The 25,722-nt window shown below is 41.3% G+C and overlaps 2 protein-coding genes across 2 annotated transcripts in view; one reads left to right on the top strand and one right to left on the bottom strand.

Annotated features, from left to right (window-relative positions):
- The window catches only part of ZW10 (zw10 kinetochore protein), a 32,059-nt gene extending 14,245 nt beyond the window's left edge, over positions 1-17,814 (bottom strand). Inside the window, exons 1-7 of the mRNA XM_059416801.1 lie at positions 17,596-17,814; positions 15,358-15,492; positions 11,068-11,169; positions 10,792-10,869; positions 10,484-10,643; positions 9,047-9,199; positions 8,441-8,632 (exon numbers count right to left, since the gene is read on the bottom strand). Of these exons, the coding sequence (XP_059272784.1) occupies positions 8,441-8,632; positions 9,047-9,199; positions 10,484-10,643; positions 10,792-10,869; positions 11,068-11,169; positions 15,358-15,492; positions 17,596-17,700 (925 nt within the window). The 5' untranslated portion in view covers positions 17,701-17,814. The remainder of the gene's footprint in view (positions 1-8,440; positions 8,633-9,046; positions 9,200-10,483; positions 10,644-10,791; positions 10,870-11,067; positions 11,170-15,357; positions 15,493-17,595) is intronic.
- Positions 17,815-22,907: 5,093 nt separating this feature from the next.
- CLDN25 (claudin 25) lies at positions 22,908-23,912 on the top strand. Its single transcript, XM_059392765.1, has one exon. It carries the CDS (start codon positions 22,998-23,000, stop codon positions 23,682-23,684), a length of 687 nt encoding a protein of 228 aa, XP_059248748.1. The 5' UTR covers positions 22,908-22,997; the 3' UTR covers positions 23,685-23,912.
- Positions 23,913-25,722: the final 1,810 nt, after the last annotated feature.

Below are 25,722 nucleotides of genomic sequence, written 5' to 3'. Positions count from 1 at the left end.
CTTCAATGCTTCTTTGCAATATATAGTAAGGTGGGTTTTTTTTTTCCCCCAGCACATTTTAAGGGAGGAGAGGGACAAGCAGACTCCCCGCTGAGCAGAAACTCCCCCCAACCCCCACTAACCTGGGACTCAATCCCAGGAACCTGGGATCATGACCCAAACTGAAGGCAGACACATCACCAACTGGGCCATTTAGGGGCCCCAAGAGACAAGCTATTTTTAACGTAGTTCGCATTCGCCAAGGAAGACCTTAGGGTATGAGAACCTTGAAAGAAAGTGAAGCATATTATCTCAGAGCCTTGAGAACTTTACAATGTCTAAAGTCTACACCTCCATAGCCACTGGCCACATTTTGCTGCTGAGCACTGAGGAACTGAATTTTTTAAATTTTTAATCGATTTCAATTTCAGTTTAAAAATGGAGCCTGGGTGGCTCAGTCAGTTAAGCATCTGACTCTAGATTTCTGCTCAGGTCACAATCTCGGGTTGTGAGATGGAGCCCTGCATCTCTCTCCCTCTCCCTCTGCCCCTTACCCAGCTTGCATGCTCTCTCTCTAAACAAACAAATTAAAAATAAATAAACAAAATCTTTTTTTTAAAAAATGGAAGCAGGGGCGCCTGGGTGGCTCAGTGGGTTAAGCCTCTGCCTTCAGCTCAGGTCATGATCCCAGGGTCCTGGGATAGAGCCCCACATTGGGCTCTCTGCTCAGCAGGGAGCCTGCCTCCCCCTCCCTCTCTGCCTGCCTCTCTGCCTACTTGTGATCTCTGTCTGTCAAATAAATAAATAAAAAATCTTAAATTAAAAAAAAAAATCATAAAAAAAATGGAAGCAAAAGTGTGTGATTATAGAGGTAGCATAAAGCAGCTGTGGTGCTAGAACAGTCCGTATCCTGATTAAGGTGGTAACTACAGGAATCTATGTGTGGTGAAACTACACAGAACTACATACTACACACACACACAGGAGTGCAGGTGAAATCGGAGTAAGCTCTGTGAATTGGACCATCGTCAGTTTGGTGGGTTTGATATTGTGCTATAGGTACACGAGATGTTAACACTAAGGAAAATGGCAGAAGAGTACATGGGACCACTGTACATTCTTTGAATAAAACTCTCAGAGTAAAAAAAAAAAAAAAAAAAAAAAGGAAGTAGTATAGTTTTCTGTTAAGGACAGCTTCGTTGTTTCAATAAGACTGCAACTGTCACTTGAACAACTGTACCATGTAGACAGTTACATTGTCTTTACTGCTGTGGCTGGCACACACATCATTTTTCCAGAACAGCACACAAACACATCACCAATCCCATCTGTGTAAACAGATTCATTCCATTCGAATTATTTTTTTCCTATGCACCAATGTAACACTATAATGCATTTATTTAAATATTTATGCATACAGCACAAGCGACAATGGTACCTATATAAACTGTAAATGGCAATTAAATAGAAATATTTATCTTATTAATCATGGTAGAATTATTTTTCGAAGTTTAAGAAAAATAACTACGGACAAGGTGTACTACCGATGCAGAATTAAGTGAAGATGCAAAAGCAAGTAGAATCATGGGAACAGGAAAGGAAAAAAAGAGAGACTGGAAGAAAATATGCCACAAATATCACAATAAATGGCAGCTTCAATTTACTAACACAGAGCGAAACAAAAAACCTGTCCTTTTTTTTTAAGATAATAAGGTAAACAATATTAAGAGACATTTTCGGCTAATATCAAACATTTCACCATACTACAAAAAAGTACTCTATTTATTTTAGTTTTTTATTAAGAAAGGGTACTGAGTTTTGTCATATTTTCCATATCTAATGATGTAACCCCTCTTAATATGCTGACATAATAAACTGGTTGATAGCTTTCTTATGCTAAACACCTCTGTACTCCTGGAATAAACAATGTCTCCTTTTTAAAGGTACTGTTGAATTTAATTTACATATTTTGTAAATGTTTCCATTTATAAGCCAAAGGTAAAATCAGTCAACAATTGTCTTTCCTGTGTGTAAACTATCATTATTACATTTTGGCATTAAGTTTATTCTGTTTGGGTTTTTTTGAGATTTGATTTATTTATTTGAGAGAGAGCATGAGTGGGAGGGTCGGGGGGAGAGGGCAGAGGGAGAGGGAGAAGCAGGGTCCCTCAATGAGCAGCGAGCCCAATGCAGGACTCAATCTCAGGACTCTGGGATCACGACCTGAGTGGAAGACAGACGCGAAAGTGACTGAGCCACCCAGGCACCCCTATGCTGGTTTTTAAAAACTTAAGCAGAAAATACTCATCTTTGTTTCTAATGACCAAAAGAGTTTAACACAGAATTATCTACAAACTGAAATAGACACCGAATTTAGCTATAAACTTTCTGTGCCTAATGGTGGGCTTCTTAGTGGTAAGTCTTTAACAACCTTTCAAATTTCTTCTATGATTATTTGTTTGCTCAGAGTTTCTGCTCCTTGGTAAAAATCTGTAATTGATACTTTCTAGAAAACCATTCATGGGAAAAGCTATGTTGAAGCCTTAAACCCCCAATGTGACTACATTTGGAGACAGGGCCTGGCCTTTAAAAAAGCAATTAAGGTTAAATGAGGTCATTAGGGAGGGGCTCTCTAATCCAGTGTGACTAAGTGTCCTTATAAGAAGAGAAAGAGATACCAAGGATGCACTCTAATAGAGGAGAGACCAGTGTGAAGGCTGTCTGCAAGGCAAGGAGAGAGGGCTCAGGAGAAACCAAATCGGCTAATACCCTCATCTTGCACTCCCGGCCTCCAAAACTGTGAGAAAGCTGGTTTCTGTTAAGTCACACAGCCTATGGCATTTTGTTATGGCGGCCCCAGCAAACCAATACAATATTCATATAAGGGACTGCTTTCTTTTTTATAAAAATGGGTTCATGCCATATATTTTATACTTTTTTTTTAATCACTTAACAACAGATCGTAGCCATCTCTTAAGTCAACATAGCTAGCTCTACTTCATTTCTTTCCCATAGCTGTAAAATGTACCACAGTATGGCTCAAACATAAGTTATATAACCATTTCTCAAATGAGGCCCAGTCCAGTGTGCAAGGATACATTACTCACACACACAAACATAAAGCCTATTGATATCACTTCTGTAAAGAATTAAAAAGTGGAATACCTAGCTCAAAGGATTGCATATTTTAGATTTTACTATACATACACAGTAGTAGAGCTTCATATTATTTTCTACAAAGCACGACAGAAAGCAATGAAGGAGACTATCGTTCCACTTTCTTGGCAGAAGTGTCTCCCACTCTCTTAATGTCGCCCTAAAGATCACAGTTCCCCTTGAGGGTGTGATTTCCATTCCTCTACTAGGGAGGATAAGCAACACATTTTTAGGTTTATTAACAAATTGCACCTTTTCTTCCATGAGTTGCCTATTCAAATTTTTTGCCTATTTGTCTATTCATGTTCTTTTTCTTTGGAAAAATGTCCTTATACTAACGCCTTATCTGTCAAACATTTTATAAGAATTTTCTCCCAGTTCACTATTGTCTTTTGACTTCCTTTACAGGATTGTTTGGCACATGGAATTTAACATTTATACACAGTCAAATTTCTCAGTCCTTCCCTTTATGCATTCTGAGCTTCCTCAGCCTATTCACAGCTCCTAAATTTTCTTCTAACATTTTTATTGTTGTTGTTGTTGTTCCACATAGAGGGCTTTAATTCACCTTGAATTTACTTCGGCATAAGTATGAAGCAGGAATCTAACTTTGCTTTATCACACAGCCGGCCAATTTTGCCAGCACCATTACTAAATGAACTGTCTGTCCCGCTAAACTGAAATGTGACTTTGATCAAACATCAAGGTTCTCATTTATCCTGGCTCTACTTCTGGACTCTTGCATTCCCTTGATTTCCTTGAACCAAGAATATGGTTTTAATCTTAAATTATCCCACGAGTGTTTCTTAAATCTTTATTGGCAATTCTCCAAATCTATTTTTGATAAGCTTTAGAGTAATTTATGAAGTTTGAAAATTTATTTGGTTAGAAATGTATTAGATTTATAGACTGTTTTGGAAGGAACTGACAATTTTATGAGACTTCTAATCGACAAAAGCCATCTTTTATTCAGGTCTTACTTTATGTCCTTAAAAGATTTATGGTTTTCTTCACGTATGTCCTCCTCTTTTCTCTTATTATAACTTATCTTTAAGAATTGTGTAGATTTTGTTAGCATTATAAATATCTTTATATTTTAATATAACTGATTATTATTAGTGCATGAAAATGTTACTGATTTTTATATCTTCATACTGTATCTAAATAATTATTAAATTTTATACCATAAATTTAAATTAAATATAAAGAAGAAGTATAATTTAGATTAAATTATGGGGCGCCTGCGTGGCTCAGTCGTTGAGCGTCCGCTTTCCGCTCGGGGCATGATCTCCGGGTTCTGGGATCAAGCCCCACATTGGGCTCCCTGCTGGCGGGAGGCCTGCTTCTCCCTCTCTCACTCTCCCTGTTTGTGTTCCCTCTCTGTGTATCTCTCTGTCAAATAAAGAAATAAGATCTTAAAAAAAGAGACCTTAAAAAAATTAATTAAATTATGAATTTAATATGATTTATAATCATGTGTGATTTATAATTGTATTAATTATAAAAGTTTAACCAGAGTCTTTTGGCTCTTATGTATGCAATTATATCATTTATACATAAAGATAATTTCTTCTTTAAATATTCATACTTATTTTAATTTTTTCTTCTTTGCATTAGCACAACCCCTAAAAAAATAATACCAAATAATGATAGTATGCATTCCCAATTTATAACTGGTTTTAATGGAAATAAATCCTTCTTTTTTTTTTAAGGTTTTATTTATTCGACAGAGAGAGACAGTGAGAGAGGGAACACAAGGAGGGGGAGTGGGAAAGGGAGGAGCCAGGCTTCCCGCAGGGAGCCCAATGTAGGGCTCAAGCCCAGGACTCTGGGATCATGACCTAAGCTGAAGGCAGAAGTTTAACGACTGAGATATGCAGGTGCCCCAATATTTAATCCTTTAATAGAATGTCTGTTGTTTGCTTTTTAGAATCAGTTAGTTTTAAAACCAATCATTACTTCAAGAAAATTCAATAAAATAAGTATAACATAATTAAGTGATCTATTACATAGCTATATAATTTACTTAATCACTTACCCATTCTTCAAAATTTTATTACTTTCCAGTATTTTAGCATAAGTAACATTATGATGAACAACCTTATATATAGTTTTATATCTTTAAAATTATTTCTGTAGGGCAGACTCCCATAAGTTGAAACCTTGGTTCAAAGGATTTAAACATATTAAGGCTTTTTATGTATTTTGCCAAATTCTTTCCAAATGAATTTTCTTTTTCCTTTTTTAAAAACTCCTTTGTGAGAGGTACTTAGGTGGCTCAGCAGGTTAAAGCGTCTGCCTTCAGTTCTGGTCATGATTCCAGGATCCCAGATCAAGCCCCACATCTCAGCTCCTCACTGAGCCAGAAGCCTGCTTCTCCCTCTCTTTCTGCCCCTCCCCCTGCTCATGCTCTCTCTCTCTCACAAATAAATAAATAAAATCTTAAAAAAAAAAAAAAATTAAGGGGCACCTGGGTGGCTCAGTTGTTAAGCTTCTGCCTTCAGCTCAGGTCATGATCCCAGGGTCCTAGGATGGAGCCCGGCATCAGGCTCCCTGTTCGGAGGGAGGCCTGCTTCTCCCTCTCCCACTCCCCCTGCTCGTTGTGTCCCTCTCTCGCTGTGTCTCTCTCCATGTCAAATAAATAAATAAAATTTTAAAAAATAAAAAAATTAAATAAAAAAATAAAAGCTTCTTTGTATACACCTTAAATTAATATAACATTATAGGTTAAACATAAAAATGAAACTAAATAAATAAAATTTAAAGTAATAAAAGCTTCTTTGTCATTGGTATAACAATGCTTTCTAATAAAGAAAACTTTGAAGGAAAAATACAGATTTAAAAAGGTGAAAAGAAGAGTATATAACCAAAGGCCAACATAAGAGGAAGGGCAAAAGCCCTTAGAAAGGGCTTAGGAAGCCATTAGGAAGTTTCAGAATAACTAAAATCCAAAGAAAATAGAGGAGTCCAAAAAGAACTAAGGACTCAAAATGGAATTTTCAGGTTATATTTAGATCAAGAAGATGAAGGAAGGGAATGAATGCTGACTGACAGGTATCACAGAGAACAAAAAATTCCTGAACTCACTCTGATACCCTCTTCTTTGTCAAAGACAGTGATCTCTAAACCAGAGGGGAAAGAATAAATAGTAAAAGAGAAACTAGAGTCTAAAATGCATACAAAGAGATTAGAAAAGCACCTGGCAACACTAAGTAAGCTGTCTTCTGCTCTGAATATCCTAGATATAAGAAAACTTAGAAAAGAACAACAGGTCTAGTACTGATTAATTTAATGGAGCAAAGTAAAATTGTAAAGAGGTCCATGCCAGAACTCCCCAGAGCACCCTCTGTCTGTGACCCAGATAACAATGTCATTGCTGACTCAGATTAAACTACATGAAAGCTTGGGTGTCCATCATGCCCATGACATGAAAGGGAAAGGACAGGAAACACACTGCAAAATTTTATCAGGTAAAATTTGACAAACTAAAAAGTCAGGTCTAAGATGGGAGAGCAGCAGTTTGCATTGCATTAAGTATGACAGAGGATGTTCATTTGGATTGAGCTCAGTGAGTTAACTGTGTAATAAATAAAAAGCCTTTGGCTATACTCATAGAAGCATGGAACTGAGAATGAGGCCATGAATGCTCCCAAACTATGCTGAATTAGTTCACACTATACCTATAAAAGTTTGTTCTGTTCTGAATATCATACTTTAATAAGACTACAGAAGAAATGGAATATATTCATAGAAAAGCAATGAAAGTAAGAACTTAAAACGTTATTCAAAAAAAAAAAAAACCTAAGGATGTTTATACTGGTGGTAAGATATAAAGGAAGTAACAGCTACTGAAAAGAGTTTAAAAGTCCATCATATGTAATGGGAATTTAACATGTGCTATATATTAAACAAAGTAGAAATAGCATCAATAAAGCAGGCATTACAGAGCACTGTATTTTGAACAAATTTTTTAGACAACTACCTTGAAGATTCAATTTGCAACATGGAGGTTTTGCTAATAGTATTTACTACAGATACAGGAGACATGATTTTTAAAAAACAAACAGAACTCCATACAAATCAGAGCTGCCCAGAGGCAGGGCAGAATACATCAAGAGGAAGGGACCTCCCCCTCACTAACAGTGCTCAGGCTGGCTATGTGACCCGGAGAGACTCAAGCATCTGAGATCTCTAGTTCCTTCCAATCCTTTGTTTATTTATATGTATGTTTATTTATACCTATGTATTATTTCCCTAAGTGAAGGAAGAAGAAAACTACCTTGGATTTCTGCAGTTTACACAAGTCTAAAGACTCTTTTTTTCCTTCTCTGCTACTGTTAAAACTAGAACCAATTCCTTCCTTTACACAGAAATTATTTTACGTAAATAAACTAAATGACTGCCAGGAAAGCATATAAACAACACCAGCATTTTTTAACTTTTTTCTACATCAAGAATGCTTGACTATTCAGTAAGACAACTGAGAAAAGCATAAAGAAGGTAGTCAAAATAAACAAATAAATATTTTTTTAAAAGAAGGTAAATCAAGTAACTAAAAAACAGTATTAAAACACCAGAAAAACTTTAGTAGTATGACAACCGAAAAAATTATTCAAAGAAATATAGAAATTGGTTATTTCAATCATGAATATATAAAGATCTAAACCACAGCCTAAAATGGAATGTAATTTATTTATGTTAAATCTGGTTTGTTTCTATCAGATTAATGGAGATTTTCCTACTGAAATACATAGAACTTGGTTCAGGCCGCCTAGGGGGCTCAGATGGTTAAGCGTCTGACTCTTGATTTTGGCTTAGTCATGATCTCAGGGTTTTAAAATTGAGCCTGTACTGGGTTTGGAGCCTGCTTAAGATTCCCTCTTTCTCTCTTTCTGTCCCTCCCCCCACATCTCTCTTTGTCTCGCTCTCTAAAAAACAAACCAAAAAACAATACTTAGTTCATCTCTGCTTTTCCCATAATTAAAGCAAGAGTCCCAAAGTGTGATGTTACTAGAAGTCCGGTGAGAGAAGTATATCCTAAAATTCAACTAAATATTACAAATACAGAATCTGGGGTAGCACTGGTGACCCTATTTTCAATATAGGGAGGAGAATGAATGTAAAGCAGAGCAGGAAATAAGCAGGTGATAACTTTACTTCTTTGGCATCATTTACTCACCTCCAATTCCTCCAAACATCCTTATTAGGGGCATTTTTATCTACTTTAAAATAATGTTTACTTTTAAAAACAATATCCCCTTTTCCCAGACATAAAAATAGAAAGCACAACCTGGGAGATACAGACCTAGAAGCTGTTTCTCGAGCATTTCCAGTACCAGTCTGATCTTCACAAAAACCTCAGATGGTGACGGATGTTCCAAGTCAGTCATCACAGATTCAAAACGAATAATAATGATGTTGGGCTGGCTTTCTATAATGGCATGAAGGGATGGGCAAGATGCCAGAGGCCTAAGGATATACTTCAGCAGCATCTGACCTGAAAAATTGTATGAACAGTCATCACAAATCACTGGAACAAACTTAAAAAAAGCAAGCATGCCCCCTCACCACCATAAAAGATCTTTGAACCCAACCATAAAAATACATATCTCCTGTGACATCACACACCACTAATGAGTGTACAGATTTTTATTTAAATCATTTAAAAAGTCAAATTAAATAAATAGCAGTAGCTAGTTTATAAAAAGGAAAAAAGGAAAGTCAAGAAAGGATCCAAGCCCTTAATAAAAAGGGTAGTATTTATGAGAATTCCATCTGATGAATCTTAAGGTCAAACCCTAAGATCCACCATCAATATTATCTAGAGAATATTTTATAAATCTCCCTGTCATTCCTTTAATACTAAACATTCTGAGATGTCACGAAAATGAAACAAAGTAGTATGCCTTACCAAATGATTTAAGCTTCATTTGTAGCTCCCCAAGAATAGAAAATGCCAAGAGGACAGAACTGATCGGTGGTACAGGTGTCTTCTCTTCCTTCTGAGACTGTTCAATGCATAAATGAAGTTCTGTTTGCAGGCAAGATTCCAAGTTGCTGGTATCTAAGAAAAAGGAGGAAAACATCAGCTGTCTCAGCAATGCAAGTTATTTCCACTTCTACTCCTCAGAGCTCATTCTCTACTATGATTCCTAAATATGTGGTTTTATTACAATACACTTCTAATGTAACCAAATTTTAATTATGACGTACATGTCCTTGGCATCACTTTAAAACAGGAAATGACTGTATATTATATAGTCATATTCACAGAATGTGAATATTCATATTGGTATATTCACAGAATCAAACTAGGTGCAAAAGCAAGACGTGCCTAATAAATGGCTTATCAAATAGGTATTGAACGGAGGTAAGGAATGACAAGTAAGGTCCTCGTTTCAATGAAGACCTCTTTTTAATGTTTCCTTGAGTACAGAGAAGTGTCTGCCTAGTAAGTTTAACAAGAAGGGTGTATTATAACAAAGAATTAACATGCCTGCTATCTTCTCTTAATTTTATTCTGCCTGCAAATAGAGTCCAAAATTGTCTAGATGACTTCCTTCGAAATACCTGAAATACATATGTGCATGTGTGTCTATATACATACATACATATTTAATGAATCTGAAGGCCTAAGTGGGAATGGGAAAGGGGTTGGGGGAGACTGAAAGAAACTAAATTTCAATACTAGAAAATATAACAGGGGTAATGACATGTTCTCTACATATATTCTTAGGGCTTTGCTATGTGTAAACAAGACATCAAAGGCTCACACCTAGCAGTGAGCAGAGAGCTCCAGAGCCAAGCAACGTAAAGCAAAGCCAGGCCAAAGTAATTCTATTTTTTTCATCTTGCAAAGCACCCCGTATCTCGTGATTTTGCCACCGTTTTTTCCCCCAAGGACTGAGAAAAACTGAGAAAAACCCCTGTCTCACTGAGTCCCCTGCCTTCTTTCCTCACCAAGAGAGAAAACGGATGAACAGCTTTTCAAAGCTTCCTGGCCAAGGTAAATGCAGGGATTGGGGCTGTTGGGAATGGGTGTACCTACAATGCAGTGAAAACTCTGTGTGGTCTTTAACTGCTACTGCCTCCTCCACCACACCCTCATCACGTGACTCTTAGCCACCCAATCATCTCCCCCTGCTATGCTCCTTCCTCCAGAAGGGAACAGAGAGAGACAGAAGGGAAGTAAAGCGAGGAGCTAGTCCTAACATGCATTCTGCTTAGCAGGAGAACTCAGTGCAGCGGAGACTGAGAAATCCACCAATATAAAATATTTAGAATACATTCAGAGGCCACACTGGTTCAGGCAGATTAAGCAAAGCAGTCCACCTGAGGTCAGCAGCACCTTTTGATGGTGGGAACTTCCACACAATCAGCTTCTGCCACTCTTCTCCAAGGTGATAAAGGATGTTCTGTTTCTGTATTGTGAGCTCCATGCTGAGAGATTTCAACATTTTTAAATCAAGGCATTTTCTGGATTTCAGTAACTTCAAGCATTTCTGTGCCTGGCAGTGAAATGGAGTCATCATTAGACATTCCATCTGGACTCAGGGTAAGGAGAAGGTATTGGTATAAAAGGAATACGTGGAACACAAAATTTACTAAAACCAAGAACAGTACTGATTGCTGGTACTGTGGAGAAACGTTCAGTACCTCTTCCAGACACTGAGCCGCAGTGACATACTTCTTCTCCGTTAATGCGCAATTGTATTCTTCAATAGCAGCAGAAAACTAAAACGATAAACACAGCTATCAGGTATTTCATTTTATACATCCTATTATTTCAAGTCTGTCTGCTTGTTTGTTTTTAAAATACAAAAAAAATCTTAGAATCAGAGGTATACACATTTAATTATTAATCGGAGGCCAACTGGAAAAAAATTACTTTCTCACCAGCAAAACACTCAAGTTTGAGTTGAGTTTACTGACCTGCTGCAGCTGCTTAAGCAAACTTAAGACAACGGAGTCTCTTTCCAACTGTTGCTTCAAGTCGGTAAATTCAGCTGTTGATACATGAAGATCCCGGCGAACCTAATTCACACATCAAAGGTAAGTACTCTTAAGTTATACTATATCCAAGAAATAAAACATTCAGAGCTAAGCAATAAGCTTTATTAGGTGAACATAATTCATACTGAAACTTAAAGGCTGGTCAGGATTGGAAATAACAATAAAAAAAAAAAATCACAGAATGCATTGGGAAGAGATCTTAAGCAGTTTGCTTAGTCCAAACCATTGCCCTACGCAGCAGTTCCCACTGTCATCAACATAACAGGCTCATGGCACCATCTAGCCTTAATTTGAACCATATTTTTCACCAGAGAGCTCACCCACCTGGGTGACTAGAGGGGTATCCCCACCGGCAAGTGACAACTCATTCTACAGCTGATAGCTCTCACCATTAGAAAAATTTTGTGCTGAACCAGAATCCACCTCCCATTCTGTCCTGCCTTTACAGGTGCAAAGTCCCTTCTTTTCTGTATCTCTACCTCTTCCTAATTCATTTTTCATTCATGAAAGACACACTCGATACCCACTAGAGCAAGGCTCCTTCCTTCAGGTTTGAACATGCTGAAATTTCCTCCATCTTTGAGGAAAAACCCTCCACCTCAGCAACCCCATTTCTCAGTGGTTACCTTGTTTTTCTCCTCTCTCTCATGAACAAGCCTCTTGCAAGAGTGACTCATGTTCACTGTCTTTACCTTCTCAATTCTCATTCATCCTACAACTCACCGAGATCTGGTCTCTATCCCCACCATTTCAACAAAACTGTTCCAAAATAGTGCCCCAAACACCAATCAATTCCTTGCTGCTAAATCCAAAGCAAACATCGTCAGTGTTTAACTATTTATGAGTACAGTTCTTTTCCTTCCCTTAGTTCCCTGAAATTATTCTCCACTGATTTTCCTCCTAGTTCTCTGGCCATTCATTTTCTTCATGGAACTTCATTTTCCCTCTGACCACTTCATACAGACTGACAATCCTCTCTCCCTGGCCCTCCTCCTACTCTGAACCACTGGTTCTCAAAAAATAATTGTATTTTTTCCCCCACTCCCATCTAGGGATATCTGGTAGTGTCTGGAGACGTTTAGGTTGTCACAACTGAGGGAGTTCTACTGGCATTTAGGGAGTACATACCAAAGATACTGTTAAATATTCCACAAGGCACAGGATAGCCCACCACAACAAAGAACTATCCAGCCCCAAATATCAGCAGTGCTGATGCTGGGAAACCCTGCGCTATACACCCTCTCTGGACAATCAGTGGCTCACAGCTTCCATTTCTAAAGACTCCTATCTCAAGTCCGCATCACCTTCCTAGGCTCCAAACATGTATGTGGATGGGTCATGTATAAATTGTCCACTAACAGCTGTTTTCCCGTTCCCCACAGTAATAGCACATGGCTATCCGACGAGACTCTCTCAGTGGAGCGTGACCATGTGTCTAAGATCTCACCAATGAAATACAAGCAGAAGTGATGTGCACCATTTCGAAGTCTGGGTCAAGCAAACAGATGTGCCTCCTCTGTGCCCTCTCTTTGTTCTTAACCTTATACAAAACACCCAGTCTGCCCACTGCTCTGAGTAATAAACTGTCTTTCATCTCTCACCCAAGGAGTCTTATGTCTTCTAATGGCGTCCATGAAACTATGGCAGGCTAACTAGCTAACCTGCAAGTAGATTAAAATCTCAGATCCCCTCACAGTTCTGGACTGTGTAGAATTGGCCTGGAAGCCCAGACTACTGCATTAAAAACCATTTGAGCCACTGCATTTCAAGGACTGCCTCTCCCTCACTCTCGCTCGTCTCGTTTCATTTCTTTTTGAAGTCTAGCCTTCATCTTTATACACTCCAACTGGGCAGCTCCATTTGGATATCTCACAGGCACCCCACAAAAACCTACTCCTTCTCAAGATTCTCTATTTCATTGAATCAGTGACCTTGTTCTCCATGATCCTTCATGCCCCACATCAAGTCTCAAAGATCCCACCTCTTAAATGTCACTAGGATTCATCCTCATCCTCTTCTCCATCCTCATGGCCACTGACCTTACAGCAGGCCCTGTTCTTTCTTCCCTGATCAGTTTAACTGCCTCCTAATGCTTTAACTGCCAGCTCATTTCCTTGTCTCATTCTCAAGTCCTTTCTTCAAGTTGCCAGCAGAATAGGATTCCTAAAATTCAAATCTGATGCCATCAAGATAATGTCCACAAGGTCCTTGCTTACCTTTCTAATCTTATCTCCTGTCCCTTCCCACCAAGCTCTCTAAACATGAGTCATATGGAACCCTCGCCCCTCTCTGAAAGGCGTCATCTCTCCATTCCATCTATGTCTCTGTAACGCTGTCCCCAGTGTCCACCTAAAACGCTTTTCCTTCCTCTTTGCCTAACTACCTATCACTTGAGGTTTGGGTCTGATGCTATTTCCTACAGGAAGCCAAGCTCAGCTATATTTTCTATTTGAGTTATTCCTATTTAATGGATATCATACTATTTTAGTCATCTACATTAGGCATGAGATTCACACTTCGAAATTAAAAAAACCATCATTACTGTTCAGTAACCAGCACAGCATTTGGTGCCTTGCAGATGTTCAGTAAGCATACCAAATGACTGAGTGACTCCCTTTATAATATCTACCTATTAAATCTCATTTTCAGTCTCCAGCCCTAAGTTTCAATCTTACTAGGGCTAAACGCCCTCAGTTTCTTTCACCATTCTTCCGATGACAAAATGTTTAAGTATGGACCTTCTCATTTAGACCAGACACTTTACAAAATGCAACCACCAGAACTGAATAAATTTCACCAACCATAATCTGGTCAGCTAAAGGTATAGACATGACTCTCTTGTTCCAGACACTGCATTTCTAATAGTATAGTCTAAGACTGACTATTGACTCACAGATCAAACAATCAACTAATTACAAATATACTTTGAAAATATTATTTGAACTGTGCCAGAATTGTAGAGAAACAAATTTGTTTTTATTAAAACCTCAAATCAGAATGACTGATGAACTGGCTGTTAAACAGATTTTCTAGGTACCTAGAAATCCCCATTTGTGCCTGAAGTTTTATACAGAACTTTTGAAAAACGTATCTACTAACTTTCCTTCTTTAGTAAACCACATAGAGAGAAAAGACTTGGGTGTCTTTCCTTAAGAACTTTGAAAACATTTCACCATCTTGATCTGAGATAACAATGAGCCCTGCCCAATAATTTAACAAGATAGAGAAGGCCTCTAAGATTATGCCTGTTTAAACCTCTAATATCACTGCTTTCCTTGCTTCAAATGACTATGTCTCCTAAAAGTAAAAAACAGGAAAAAAATTCCTGGTGAAATAATACATGTGAAAAATGTTTTTAAGATTACAATGTGATGGGGGCGCCTGGGTGGCTCAGTGGGTTAAAGCCTCTGCCTTCCGCTCAGGTCATGATCCCAGAGTCCTGGGATCTAGCCCACATCGGGCTCTCTGCTCAGCAGGGAACCTGCTTCCCTTCCTCTCTCTCTGCCTGCCTCTCTACCTACCTGTGATCTCTGTCAAATAAATAAATAAAATCTTTAAAAAAAAATTACAAAGTCACAATTTTTGTTTCCAGACTGGCTTGTTTTTGTGATGGCAGCACTCCAGCAAACACGGTAAGCATTTCTAAACCCCACCAGACTTTGCCTAAGAAGCAGAGCAAGCACTGACCCAACACAGTGACATGATACAAGACAGGCAAGGATTCTTTGTGTGTCCAGATAAAGAGGATCAATGACAAGCAGTAGAGTGGTTGTAATTGGCAAATCAAGCCAATTTTCCAGGAGTAGGCCAAATGACCAAGATTATGCTGAGTCTGGAAAGTGTGGAGGCCAGCCATAGATATAAGAGAATGCTAGCCATTAAGAGAAGCAAACATTTTAAACTAAGAGACAAAAAAAGGCCAGATGATTCAGCTTTATTTTGAAGACAGTAAAATTCTAAGATTATTTTTTTAATTTACAAAGTGCTGTTCAAATGCAAAGTTTTGCTATGAAAATTGTTTATAGTTCTAGAAAATATTTCTATTTTAAAATTGAAAGTTACTCTAAAGTTATCTAATGCAACTTCCAATGTCCAATAAGGAAGGAAAGTGAGATCTTAAAAACTTACACACAGAGTTGAAATGTCTTAGGACTCAAGAAGCTGAACTACCACCCTACAAACCTAACCAATATAATGAACCATTTTTACCTCACTCTCTATCCTGGATTTCAGCAGGTCAATGTCCTCAGATAGCTTATCCACTTGGGTAACCAGGTCCTGGGCACTCTGCATGCTGGGCAGGAATTCACTATACTTCTTGCTGATCATAGTGCACACCTCACCCTATAAAATAAGACAGAAGAATTACAGTGGGATGAGTAGAAACCTCTATTAAAAATATACAGCTCATCTTTCATAAGGAATCCTCCATGTTGGAGCCTTCTTGCCAGTTACCCACACCCCTTTACTTTTCCTCCATGCCAGTGGGTTTCTTTGAAAAACACATTCCTCCCACCCTTAAGGATCTTGCTTGTAACATTATTACGATGCAAGAAGACAATGATCACCAAATTCCACCAGTCCCCAAAAGTTATACAAATGCTGGAAAAGAAAAGGGGAAGCCAGAAGTTCTCATAATAAACTAGATTAGCTCTGACTACAGCCACCAACTTTAATCATATAGCTACTAGAAAAAGCAAATGGATAAATTAAATCCACAATCTGTGTACTTCAGTTCATGAATTTCTATTTTCTTGCTTATAAAATTTTAAGGCCTAATCCTAAAACTCTAACTTAATTTGAGCTTCATCAATAAACAAATTATTGAATACTTTGCACTGAATGCTTTGGAAAATACCAGAAAAAAAATTATGCCTGCCCACATATAAGTTATTTTAAGCAGGAAAAATACTATACACTTAAGTAACCAGAATATAAAAATGTAATATAGGAAAAGAGTTAATGTCCTTCAGAAACACAAATGAGAAAGAGATCACCTCTGCTTGAGGGAAAAATGGACATACTTTTCACGCACAAAACTACGTTTGAGATAGGACTTAAAAAATGGGTAGATGGGGCACCTGGGTGGCTCAGATGGTTAAGCATCTGCCTTTGGCTCAGGTCATGATCTCTAGGTCCTGTATTGAGCCCCTCTTCGGGCTCCCAGCTCAACAGGGAGTCTGCTTCTCCCTCTCCTTCTGCCTCACCCTCTGCTTGCTCTCACTCTCTCTCAAATGAGTAAATAAAATCTTAAAAAAAAAAAAAAAATGGGTAGAAACACTATAGGTAAAGATGAAAAAATGGCCACATAAGCAAAATCTGGGAAACAGGAAAAATACTGGGTCTGCTTGGAGCATAGAAAGTAATTGTCCGTTGGCTGAAGATCCTTGGTGAAGGAAACCCAGTGGAAGGAAAGCTAGGTCCAGAACAGTAAGAGCCTTGAGTGCCATGCTAAGGTCGCTCACCGGTCTTTCCACCATATAAAAAGTGTTGAAAAACCCTAAACCCATGTTAAAGGAGAGATGGCAGTAACATGACTACTTACAAGTCAGGAAACCATCTTTGTAAAATCAGGGGTTGTCAGGAAGACCTACTTCTTGTGCCTTTATGACAGGGTTGCCAAACTTGCTCCCTGAAATCCAGACTTAACGCCAGACTTCAGTCCTAAACGAACCTTTCGCAACTTCCAGACTTAAATCCAAACTTAAACACTCAACTTTAAATGAAAGCCACAAAGATGTGAACAAATACTGGCAAGGGAAGGATACCAATACAGAGTGAAACTGTGAATGGAGATGTGCTTTTGGGGTTTGTATCAATCGCAAGGCAGCGGGGTCCACCGAAGCGTTTTTTGTATGTTTTACAACACTCAGACCAGCCTCAAAGGACTTGGGGACAAAGACCAGAGTTTCATACACATGTTGACAGGCTGGAACAACAAAAATTTCAGAGGGAAGGACGGTACAATTCTCCCAGCTATTTTATTCACCGGCAAATGGCATAAAAAGGAGTGGGCGGGGGAGATAAACACAAATCAGGGAGGTGGTCCTCACCGCATTTCTCTTCTCACCTGCAACCTCCCCGGACACCTCCGGGCTTCCGGTCCCACCTCCCCTGCTGGTTTCCTCAGTCCTGCCACAAAGCCCCCGACCCGACCGATCCCCACCCTAACCCCAGAGCCCAGCACTCCCGGGCCACCGCCTCCTCCTCCCCTAGGCTCCAGGCCTCCGCGCCTCCTTACTCCCCAACTCCTGCCGGGGCTCCCCTCCGTGCCCCTCCCCAATCCACACACCTGCCGGCCCCCCTACTTCACATTTTCCCCCTCAGCCCCTACACCTGACTCTGCTCATCACCCCTCTCCCTGCCCTTAGCCCCCACTCCTTGCCCCGTCCCCCCAAACGGACCCGGCGTCCCTTTTCAGTCAGCCTCCCGCTGCCCGGCCTTCACCTTGATCTCCTCCACCCGCCGGGTCAGGCGGCTGATCCGAGTGCCCAAATCCTCCTTCTCCAGCCTCCCGGAGTGTGCCAGAACCTCCGTCACGAAAGAAGCCATCGCTACGACAGGAACCAACACCGACGGGGTCCCTATCCAGCGGCCAGCGCGGCAGCCCCAGTCCCGCCGGCGGGATTGGCGCGCGGCCTGCCGGGAAACTGAGCCTCGCGGGGCCCAGACTGAGGCTCTGAAGGCGAGGCCGCACTACAACTCCCAGCAGGCACCGGGACCGTCCTAGGTTGGAATTCCACGGTGTCCCTTAGCTGGCAAACTGGGTAGACGCGTTTCTTTCCCTGGCTGTTTTCAAATAGTTTCTTCCCGCTTGTTTTTCGCTAGAAGAAATGAAATGTTTTTACTTAAAAACCAGTCCTAAATGAACCTTTCTCAACTTCAAAACGCTTAACTCTGAAATTTATCGAGCCGGAATACCGGAGGAACCCACCTTGATCTTTTTTCGTTAATTATTCACCCTTAAGGGCCGCAGCTGCCAGCAGAGTCTATACGAATAGAGCCCTCTGGAGTTGTGCAAACGACGTCGCATTACCTCATAAAAAAAGTCTGCCTAAATTGCCCTCCTTTTATGTTGCATAGTTTACAATGCAATCTATGGACATATATTACATTGCGTACAACTATGTGCATCTATTACATACATACTACATCTGTGTAACAAATGCACGTGTTTCTTCTATGTAATACATTACATATTTATAAATATATTTTTTAAAGATTTCATTTACTTATTGGAGAAAGAGTGCACTGGTGAGCACAGAGGAAGAGGAGAAGCAGACTCCCTGCTGAGTAGAGAGCCTGACCGGGGCTTGATCCCAGGACCCTAAGATCATGACCTGAGCTGAAGGCAAATGCTGAACCAACAGAGCCACCCAGGCGCCCCCATTACATATTTATATTGTTTATATGACTTAAGTATAAATAACATTAGAACTGTGTAGACTAGGGGCTCCTGGGTGGCTCAGTGGTTTGGGCTGCTGCCTTCGGCTCGGGTCATGATCTCGGGGTCCTGGGATCGAGCCCCGCATCGGGCTCTCTGCTCCGCAGGAAGCCTGCTTTCCTCTTTCTCTCTCTCTCTCTGCCTACTTGTGATCTCTGTCTGTCAAATAAATAAATAAAATCTTTAAAAAAAAAAAAAAAAGAACTGTGTAGACTAGAGCAAAAGACTTTTTAATTTATTTGACAGACAGCGATCACAAGTAAGCAGAGAGGCAGGCAGAGGAAGGGAAGCAGGCTCCCTGCTGAGCAGAGAGCCCCATGTGGCGCTCAATTCCAGGATCCTGGGATCATGACCTGAGCTGAAGGCAGAGGCTTAACCCACTGAGCCACCCAGGCACCCCAAGATATTTAACACTTTCTATCAGAGGTTACAAATCAACATTATCTGAAGTTTTTAAAAAATTGATCCATATTGAAAGATGTTCATTATATACCATGTAGAGGATGATTTTTTAAAAAATAAATAGATAGAGATACATATATAGAGATAAAGGGTATACACCAAATTATCTGAGTGGCAAACTTATGATATATTTTTTCTCTTTTTTGCCCTGTTTTCCTATTTTTCTGTCATAAACATGTACTGCTTTGATTAAAATGTCATCTCTGATTTTTAAAAAAGTATCTGGTGAGAGTTGACCCCAGATAGATGCTGACCCTAAAGTCCTTGTCAATTTTAGGTGTCTGTAGGACTATCTGCTTATCCCATTGAGCCAAGGGCAGCTTTCTGTGACACAAGCAAAGGAAATGAAACAGGGGTTGAGACAGGAAGCACAAAGGACAGCCATAACATGCTGGAAAGGCATCCCTCCCTAGAAAACCAAATTAGTTTCTGATCAGTAGACCTGTCAGCCACACTTTGAATTCTAAATGCTACGACTACTACATGCCCAGTGAGAAAGAAGGACCTGCAGGGGACATTCCTGAAAACTTACATTCTATTTAACTACATATGGCAGACATTGGGCTAGGCTGGAAATCCAAAATATGTGAATAAATAATCCCAGGAAATATGATCATTGCCATCTTGAAGGTAAATGAGAGATCAGTCCAGATTTTGGGGGGGCCTAAATCTTATCCAGTTGCTGGGATGGGGAAGACTCTTTAAGGAAAAGTATATAAAATAAATTCAAAGTTAGGTGCAGGCCTAAGAAGAGACCTGTGCGAGTAACAGGCCCAGAAGCTAAGTCACCTCTGAGGAAGATACAAAGGGCAGAGGAAATAATGGAGTAGGCTGTCCGGCAGTCTGATTGACCCAGAAAAGTTTCATAGTAAGAAGGAATCTGAACTGAGAGTGGAAGGAGGTACCACTTTGAGGTTGAGGTTCTGGGATCTTCTCCAGGAAACCAATCCATGGGTCAGACCCACAGATGCAACTGCAGAGCTTTGCCTCTCCCTGGGCAGAGAGGCCAGTGGATAAGCTGCAGACGGTCCGTCGCGTTTGCAGGCAAAGGCCAGGAAGAGCCAGAGTTAGACTGAGGAAGGAGAAGAAAGAACATAGAGAATGGAGTGGAGTTGCTACATACACACAGTGCATGCACGCGTGAATGAATATCTGCATAAATGAAAAAAAATTAATAAGATGAATGCATTCTCTTTTCCCTCACTAACCTGATCTCCCCCATGGTTCACACTTATCATGATTTATATGTCTCCCAACTCACAGATTTTCACAAATTGTCAAGAAACAGTCCTGAATGGGGGGGTGGGGGCACTGGGTGGCTCAGTCAGTTAAGCTTTCAACTCTTGATTTCAGCTCCGGTCATGATTTCAGGGTAATGGGATCGAGTCCTGAGTCAGGCTCTGTGCTCACCGAGGAGTCTGCTTAAGGTTCTCTCTCTCTCTCTCCCCCTTGCTCCTTCCTCCACCATGTCTACACTCTCTCTCAAATAAATAAATAAATTTTTTAAAAGATTTTATTTATCTTTAAGAGAGAGAGAGAGCACAAGCCAGGGGAGGAGCAGAGGGAGAGGCAGAAGCAGGATGTCCGCTGATGCAGGGCTCAATTCCAGGACCCTAGGATCATGAGTGGAGCTGAAGGCAGACAGTTAACTGAGCCACCCAGGTGCCCAGATAAATAAATCTTGAAAGAAGGAAGGAAGGGAAAAGAAAGGGCTCTGAAGAAAAAGCAAGGTAATAAGGATAATTCTTCCTGACCTCAGAGCTCATACACCTGTAGCATGCCTGTGTTCAAGAAGGAAAATGTCAAATACAAACCTGAATGAATAAAATGCAAGCAGACAGCATTTCCAGGGAAGCATACTATTTTGCCATTGTGTTGATTAGAACATGTGGTTCTTATAAAAGCAGCCGAAGGAGCCTACAATATGGGAGAGCCCCCCATTTGCTTCAAAACAGTGGGAAGGGAGGAATGTGGATGGTGGATGTGGCCATGGATGAGATCAGATCTGTATGTGTGGATGGTTTCTGAAGCTAGGTGGTAGGACATGAAATTTCTTTTTCCATTTGCTCTACTTGTGTATTATTGAAGTGTTCTATAATAAAGCATGAAAGAAAAAAGGGGCCTTTGAGATGATTCTGGTCACCTCCCCCCCCCACACACACACCACTGGTAATCTGATCAGACTGTACTGAGACATCATTCAGATAAAGTCAAGGTAGTGTCTTCTTAGATCCTTTCCCCATGCTTCCCCTTCCTCACCGTAGGACTATCAGTAGCTTAAAATATGAAGAGGGGAATACAATGGCCAACATGGATGTCTTTATTACAAGAAATCCCAATTTTCTTGGGTGTTTGTTCATAAAGATGAACCATGCCCACGTGCTCTGTCACTGGTGTGCAGGCGCGGTGAAGGGGGAGTCACCGTGGTGGCCTGGAGACAGGGCCATGAAGTGACACAGTCTGAAACCGCCTGGCCCAGGAGCTAGATCTGTTGCTTACCAGCTGGGGGACCCTGGCATGTTACCTAACATGCATCTCACAGCAGTGGGGTGAAAATTCAATAAGGATAAAGTATCTGGTCAAAAGTCTGGCATTTAGCCATACTCAGTAAATGCAAATTATTTCCTTTGCTGTCAGAACCTGCCTTTTGGCTACAGCAACACATAGGAACGGAAGTTGGCATGAGTAAGTACCACCTCTTACAGCTACTGTCCTACAGCAGCGGGAGCTTGGTGGCAGCTTGGGGGGGGGGGGTGCGTGTGAGGGGGGCACATCCCTCCTGGCAGATTCTGGTCTGGATTGCTTCCCTTGGATGGGGCATTTTCCATTTGTTTCCTGCTTACAAAAATATTAACTGATACACTTACAAAATATATAAAATATATAGATAATCACAAATAAGGAAATAAAAACTATCCATAATCCTTCCACTAAAACAACCACGATTAACATTTTGTGGCATGTGATATGTAGAAAAAGACATACACTCTTTTTTAAAAGTGAAATTATGCTCTACATGCTCTATACACTGATTGGTCACTTGCCTGTCTCACTTAACGATGAATCAAAAATATTTTTCACGTCACTGAAATTCTTTCTACATCACTTTAAAATGGCTGCCCAGTACTAACCAATATTTCAAATGGGCATTTTCATAATCTTTGTATATATTCACCATAAATTAGGGTCAGTTCCTGCAGGTAAGGTGCTGGGTCAAAGTAAATGCATATTTAGAAGTATGAAATATGAGGGATGCCTGGGTGGCTCAGTGGCTTAAGCATTTGACTCTTGGTTTCAGTTCAGGTCATGCTCTCAGGGTCCTGGGACGGAGCCCCATATGTGCCTCCATGCTCAGCGGGGGGTCTACGTAAGGATATCTTTCCCTCCCCGTCTGCCCCTCCTCCCTCTCTCTTGTTCTCTCTCTCCCAAATAAATAAATCTTAAAAAAAATAAAAGTATTAAATATGAAGTCGTGTTACCTTCCAGAAAGATTACACCAATGTATATTCCCAGAACACCATTCTCATCAACTGGGAAGTGATTTTACTTTCAAGTTTATGAATTTACTCATCAAATAGATATTGATAGTCTACTGTCTGGTTGGGGTTGTTTTGGAGTTTGGGGGTTTTTTGGTTTTATTTTGTTTTGGTTTGGTTTGGGGTTTTTTTTGGTTTTGTTTTGGTTTTGTTTTGTTGTTGTTGTTTCTTTTTTTTTTGCCTCTCAGGAGGCCCTTCCCCAGAACCCACGCCCACATCTGATCTTGGGCACACCCCCCTAAACCCAACCTTGCCAAGTTCCTAGCACCTGCCTCAGCTGCTGCCTAAAAACTGAAACAAGAGCCCTCAATGAAAGATCTTCCACTGGGCCACCCCCAAAGTACACCCCGCTAACCCGTCACCAAGCCATCTGTCATTTGCTTTCTGCCTCTGTAGCGGGAGCAGCCATGGCCTGGAGTCTCCGCGGGAAAGCCCAGCTTGGAGGACTGCTCCTCTCTCTCCTCGGCTGGGTCTGCTCCTGTGTCGCCACCATCCTACCGCAGTGGAAGACTCTCAGTCTGGACCTGAACGAAATGGAGACCTGGGTCATGGGACTTTGGGAGGTCTGCGTGAATCAGGAGGAAGTTGCCGTGTGCAAGGCCTTTGAGTCCTTCTTGTCTCTGCCCCAGGAACTCCAGGTATCCCGCATCCTGATGGCAGCCTCCCACGGGCTGGGGCTACTGGGGCTTCTGCTCTCTGGCTTCGGGTCCGAATGCTTCCAGTTGCACAGGATCAGATGGGTATTTAAAAGACGGCTTTGTCTCCTGGGAGGGACTCTGGAAGCATCAGCTGCAGCCACTACCCTCCTCCCAGTCTCTTGGGTGGCCTACACCACCGTCCAAGACTTCTGGGATAATAGCATCCCTGAGATTGTGCCTCGCTGGGAGTTTGGAGATGCCCTCTACCTGGGCTGGGCTGCTGGGATTTTCCTGGCCCTCGGTGGGTTAGTCCTCATCTTCTCAGTGTGTCTGGGAAAAGAAGATGTGCCCTCCCTCCAGATGGCTGGCCCTACAGCCCCACCATTCTATGCCCCAGCGGACGAGTCCAGTGCCTCCTTCTATCTAACACCAAGACCCAGGAACCTATTCATCTAGGAACTGCTCCTGCCAAGGAACATGTGGAATAAAGGAATGTCGGTAGAATCTTTTCTCTTCCTTATCCTCTGCCACTCTACATTTAGTTCCCTCACATGGGGGTGGTAGTCACTGTCCCATTGGTTAAGGATTTGACTATCTTGGTGATATGGTGATCCATAATTTTGGAATAAAAAATCAAGGCACAGGGCACCTGGATTGCTCAGTCGGTTAAGCGTCTGCCTTTGGCTCAGGTCATGATCCCAGGGTCCTGGGATTGAGCCCCACATTAGGGTCCTGCTCAGCGGAGAGCCTGCTTTTCCCTCTGCCTCTGCCTGCCTCTCTGCCTGCTTGTGCTCTCTATCTCTCTGTCAAATAAATAAAATCTTTTTTAAAAAATCAAGGCAGAATTTCTAATGAACATGTTTTTCTGACTTAGATTTTACTTGTTTTAAATGCTTTTAAACTCATAACATTAATTATATACTCCATTCATTACTAAATATATTGCAAAATTACAACTATCATAGGAAATCTAAGTGTGAATAGCCACTATAGATATGAATGGAAATGCTGTGGGGTGCCTGGGTGGCTCAGTCAGTTAAGCATCTGCCTTTGGCTCAGGTCATGATCTTGGGGTCCTGGGATAGAGCCTGTGTCAGGCTCCCAGCTCAATGGGGAGTCTGCTTCTCCCTCTCCCTCTGGTCCTCCCTCCACTCACAATTGTGTCCAGGCTCTCTCTCTCTCTTTCAAATAAATAAAAACCAGCGCACCTGGGTGGCTCAGTGGGCTAAAGCCTCTGCCTTCAGCTCAGGTCATAATCTCAGAGTCCTGGGATCGAGCCCCACATTGGGCTCTCTGCTCTGCGGGGAGCCTGCTTTCCCCTCTCTCTCTGCCTGCCTCTCTGCCTACTTGTGATCTCTCTCTGTCAAGTGAATAAATAAAATATTTTTAAAAAATAAAAATCTTTTTAAAAAGGAAAAAAAATGAAAGAAAGAAATGTTGGAGAATATGCCTTGGCAAATGAAATGAATTATTGCCCCAGGATAGCACCTTAACATAGGAAGCTTCCTTGTGTTCGTTCTCTTTCTCAGGTACACAATCTGTAAGGGGAGCGTCACAATATCTGTGTGGTTCTGTGGATTCTTAACATCCCAGAGGGAAGACGAGTTCTTGTTTCTGCTGTATTATGAGGCTGTGAGTGGTCAGCTCTGTCTTCCCAGAAAAATAGGGTGAATGAGCCGTAGGGTGAATAGCTGTCCTGGTTTGCCCAGAACTCGGCACTTGCAGTGCTAAAGCCAGGAGAGTCCCAGGCACACTGGCACAAACTGATTACCACAGACTGGCTGTGCCCAGGAACGGCCCAGTGTGGGCACGGATGTGGAGAGAAGTAGCAGCTTCTCAGAAATGTCTTCTATGCTAGGCAAATTCACATTACACTTCCTTTCAAGTGGAACCCTCAGGTCAGCAGATCTACCCAGGCTGTGGCTACAAATTAAGTCCCCTTCACAACTGTGACTCCAGCTCCTTTGCACCTGCCCTGGCCAGTAGTGGGCCTGACTACCCCGCCCCTAGGTCTTCAGGCTTTTGTGCAAGTCCTCAAGTGGGAGCCTCACGCTTACTTAGGAACCTGCATGTCGGCTGACATGACCACGCGTTACCCACCCTGATCCAATCACTGCCATCTGTCCCCCACTCCCTTAATCAGTGGAGAATGAGTCTGTGATTCCTGCAGGAGAATAGAGGTGCTGGCTCCCAATGTCCCCCCACGTGGGTCACTTCCCCAGGCCCAGAGGCATGCCCAATTGCTAGCAGAGCTGAGGAGAGATGACGTCCCCCAGGCCAAGCTCTGGGTATGACCAGCTTGTGGGCCTTTGCCTCTCGCTCCTCCATCAGGCAGCCCCGGTGTTTTTAGGGAGCCGCTGCAAGAGCAAGAGGTACACCAACATGAGTGTAAACGAGTTTGCCAACATAGCCCAGGCCGCTTTCCTCCTTAGAGAAATAACGTGGGTTTTTGGTTGGTTTTCCTGAGGAAACAAGTCTGTCCAGGTGCAACTTC

Source organism: Mustela nigripes, chromosome 1, assembly GCF_022355385.1.
Source record: "Mustela nigripes isolate SB6536 chromosome 1, MUSNIG.SB6536, whole genome shotgun sequence".
NCBI lineage: Eukaryota > Metazoa > Chordata > Mammalia > Carnivora > Mustelidae > Mustela > Mustela nigripes.
Note: the sequence above shows the minus strand (reverse complement) of the source record. Positions and strands in the feature narration are given on the sequence as shown.

What these genes read in the sequence shown, in the direction of transcription:
- CLDN25 (XM_059392765.1), top strand. Translation starts at nt 22,998, where the DNA reads ATGGCCTGGAGTCTCCGCGGGAAAGCCCAGCTTGGAGGACTGCTCCTC.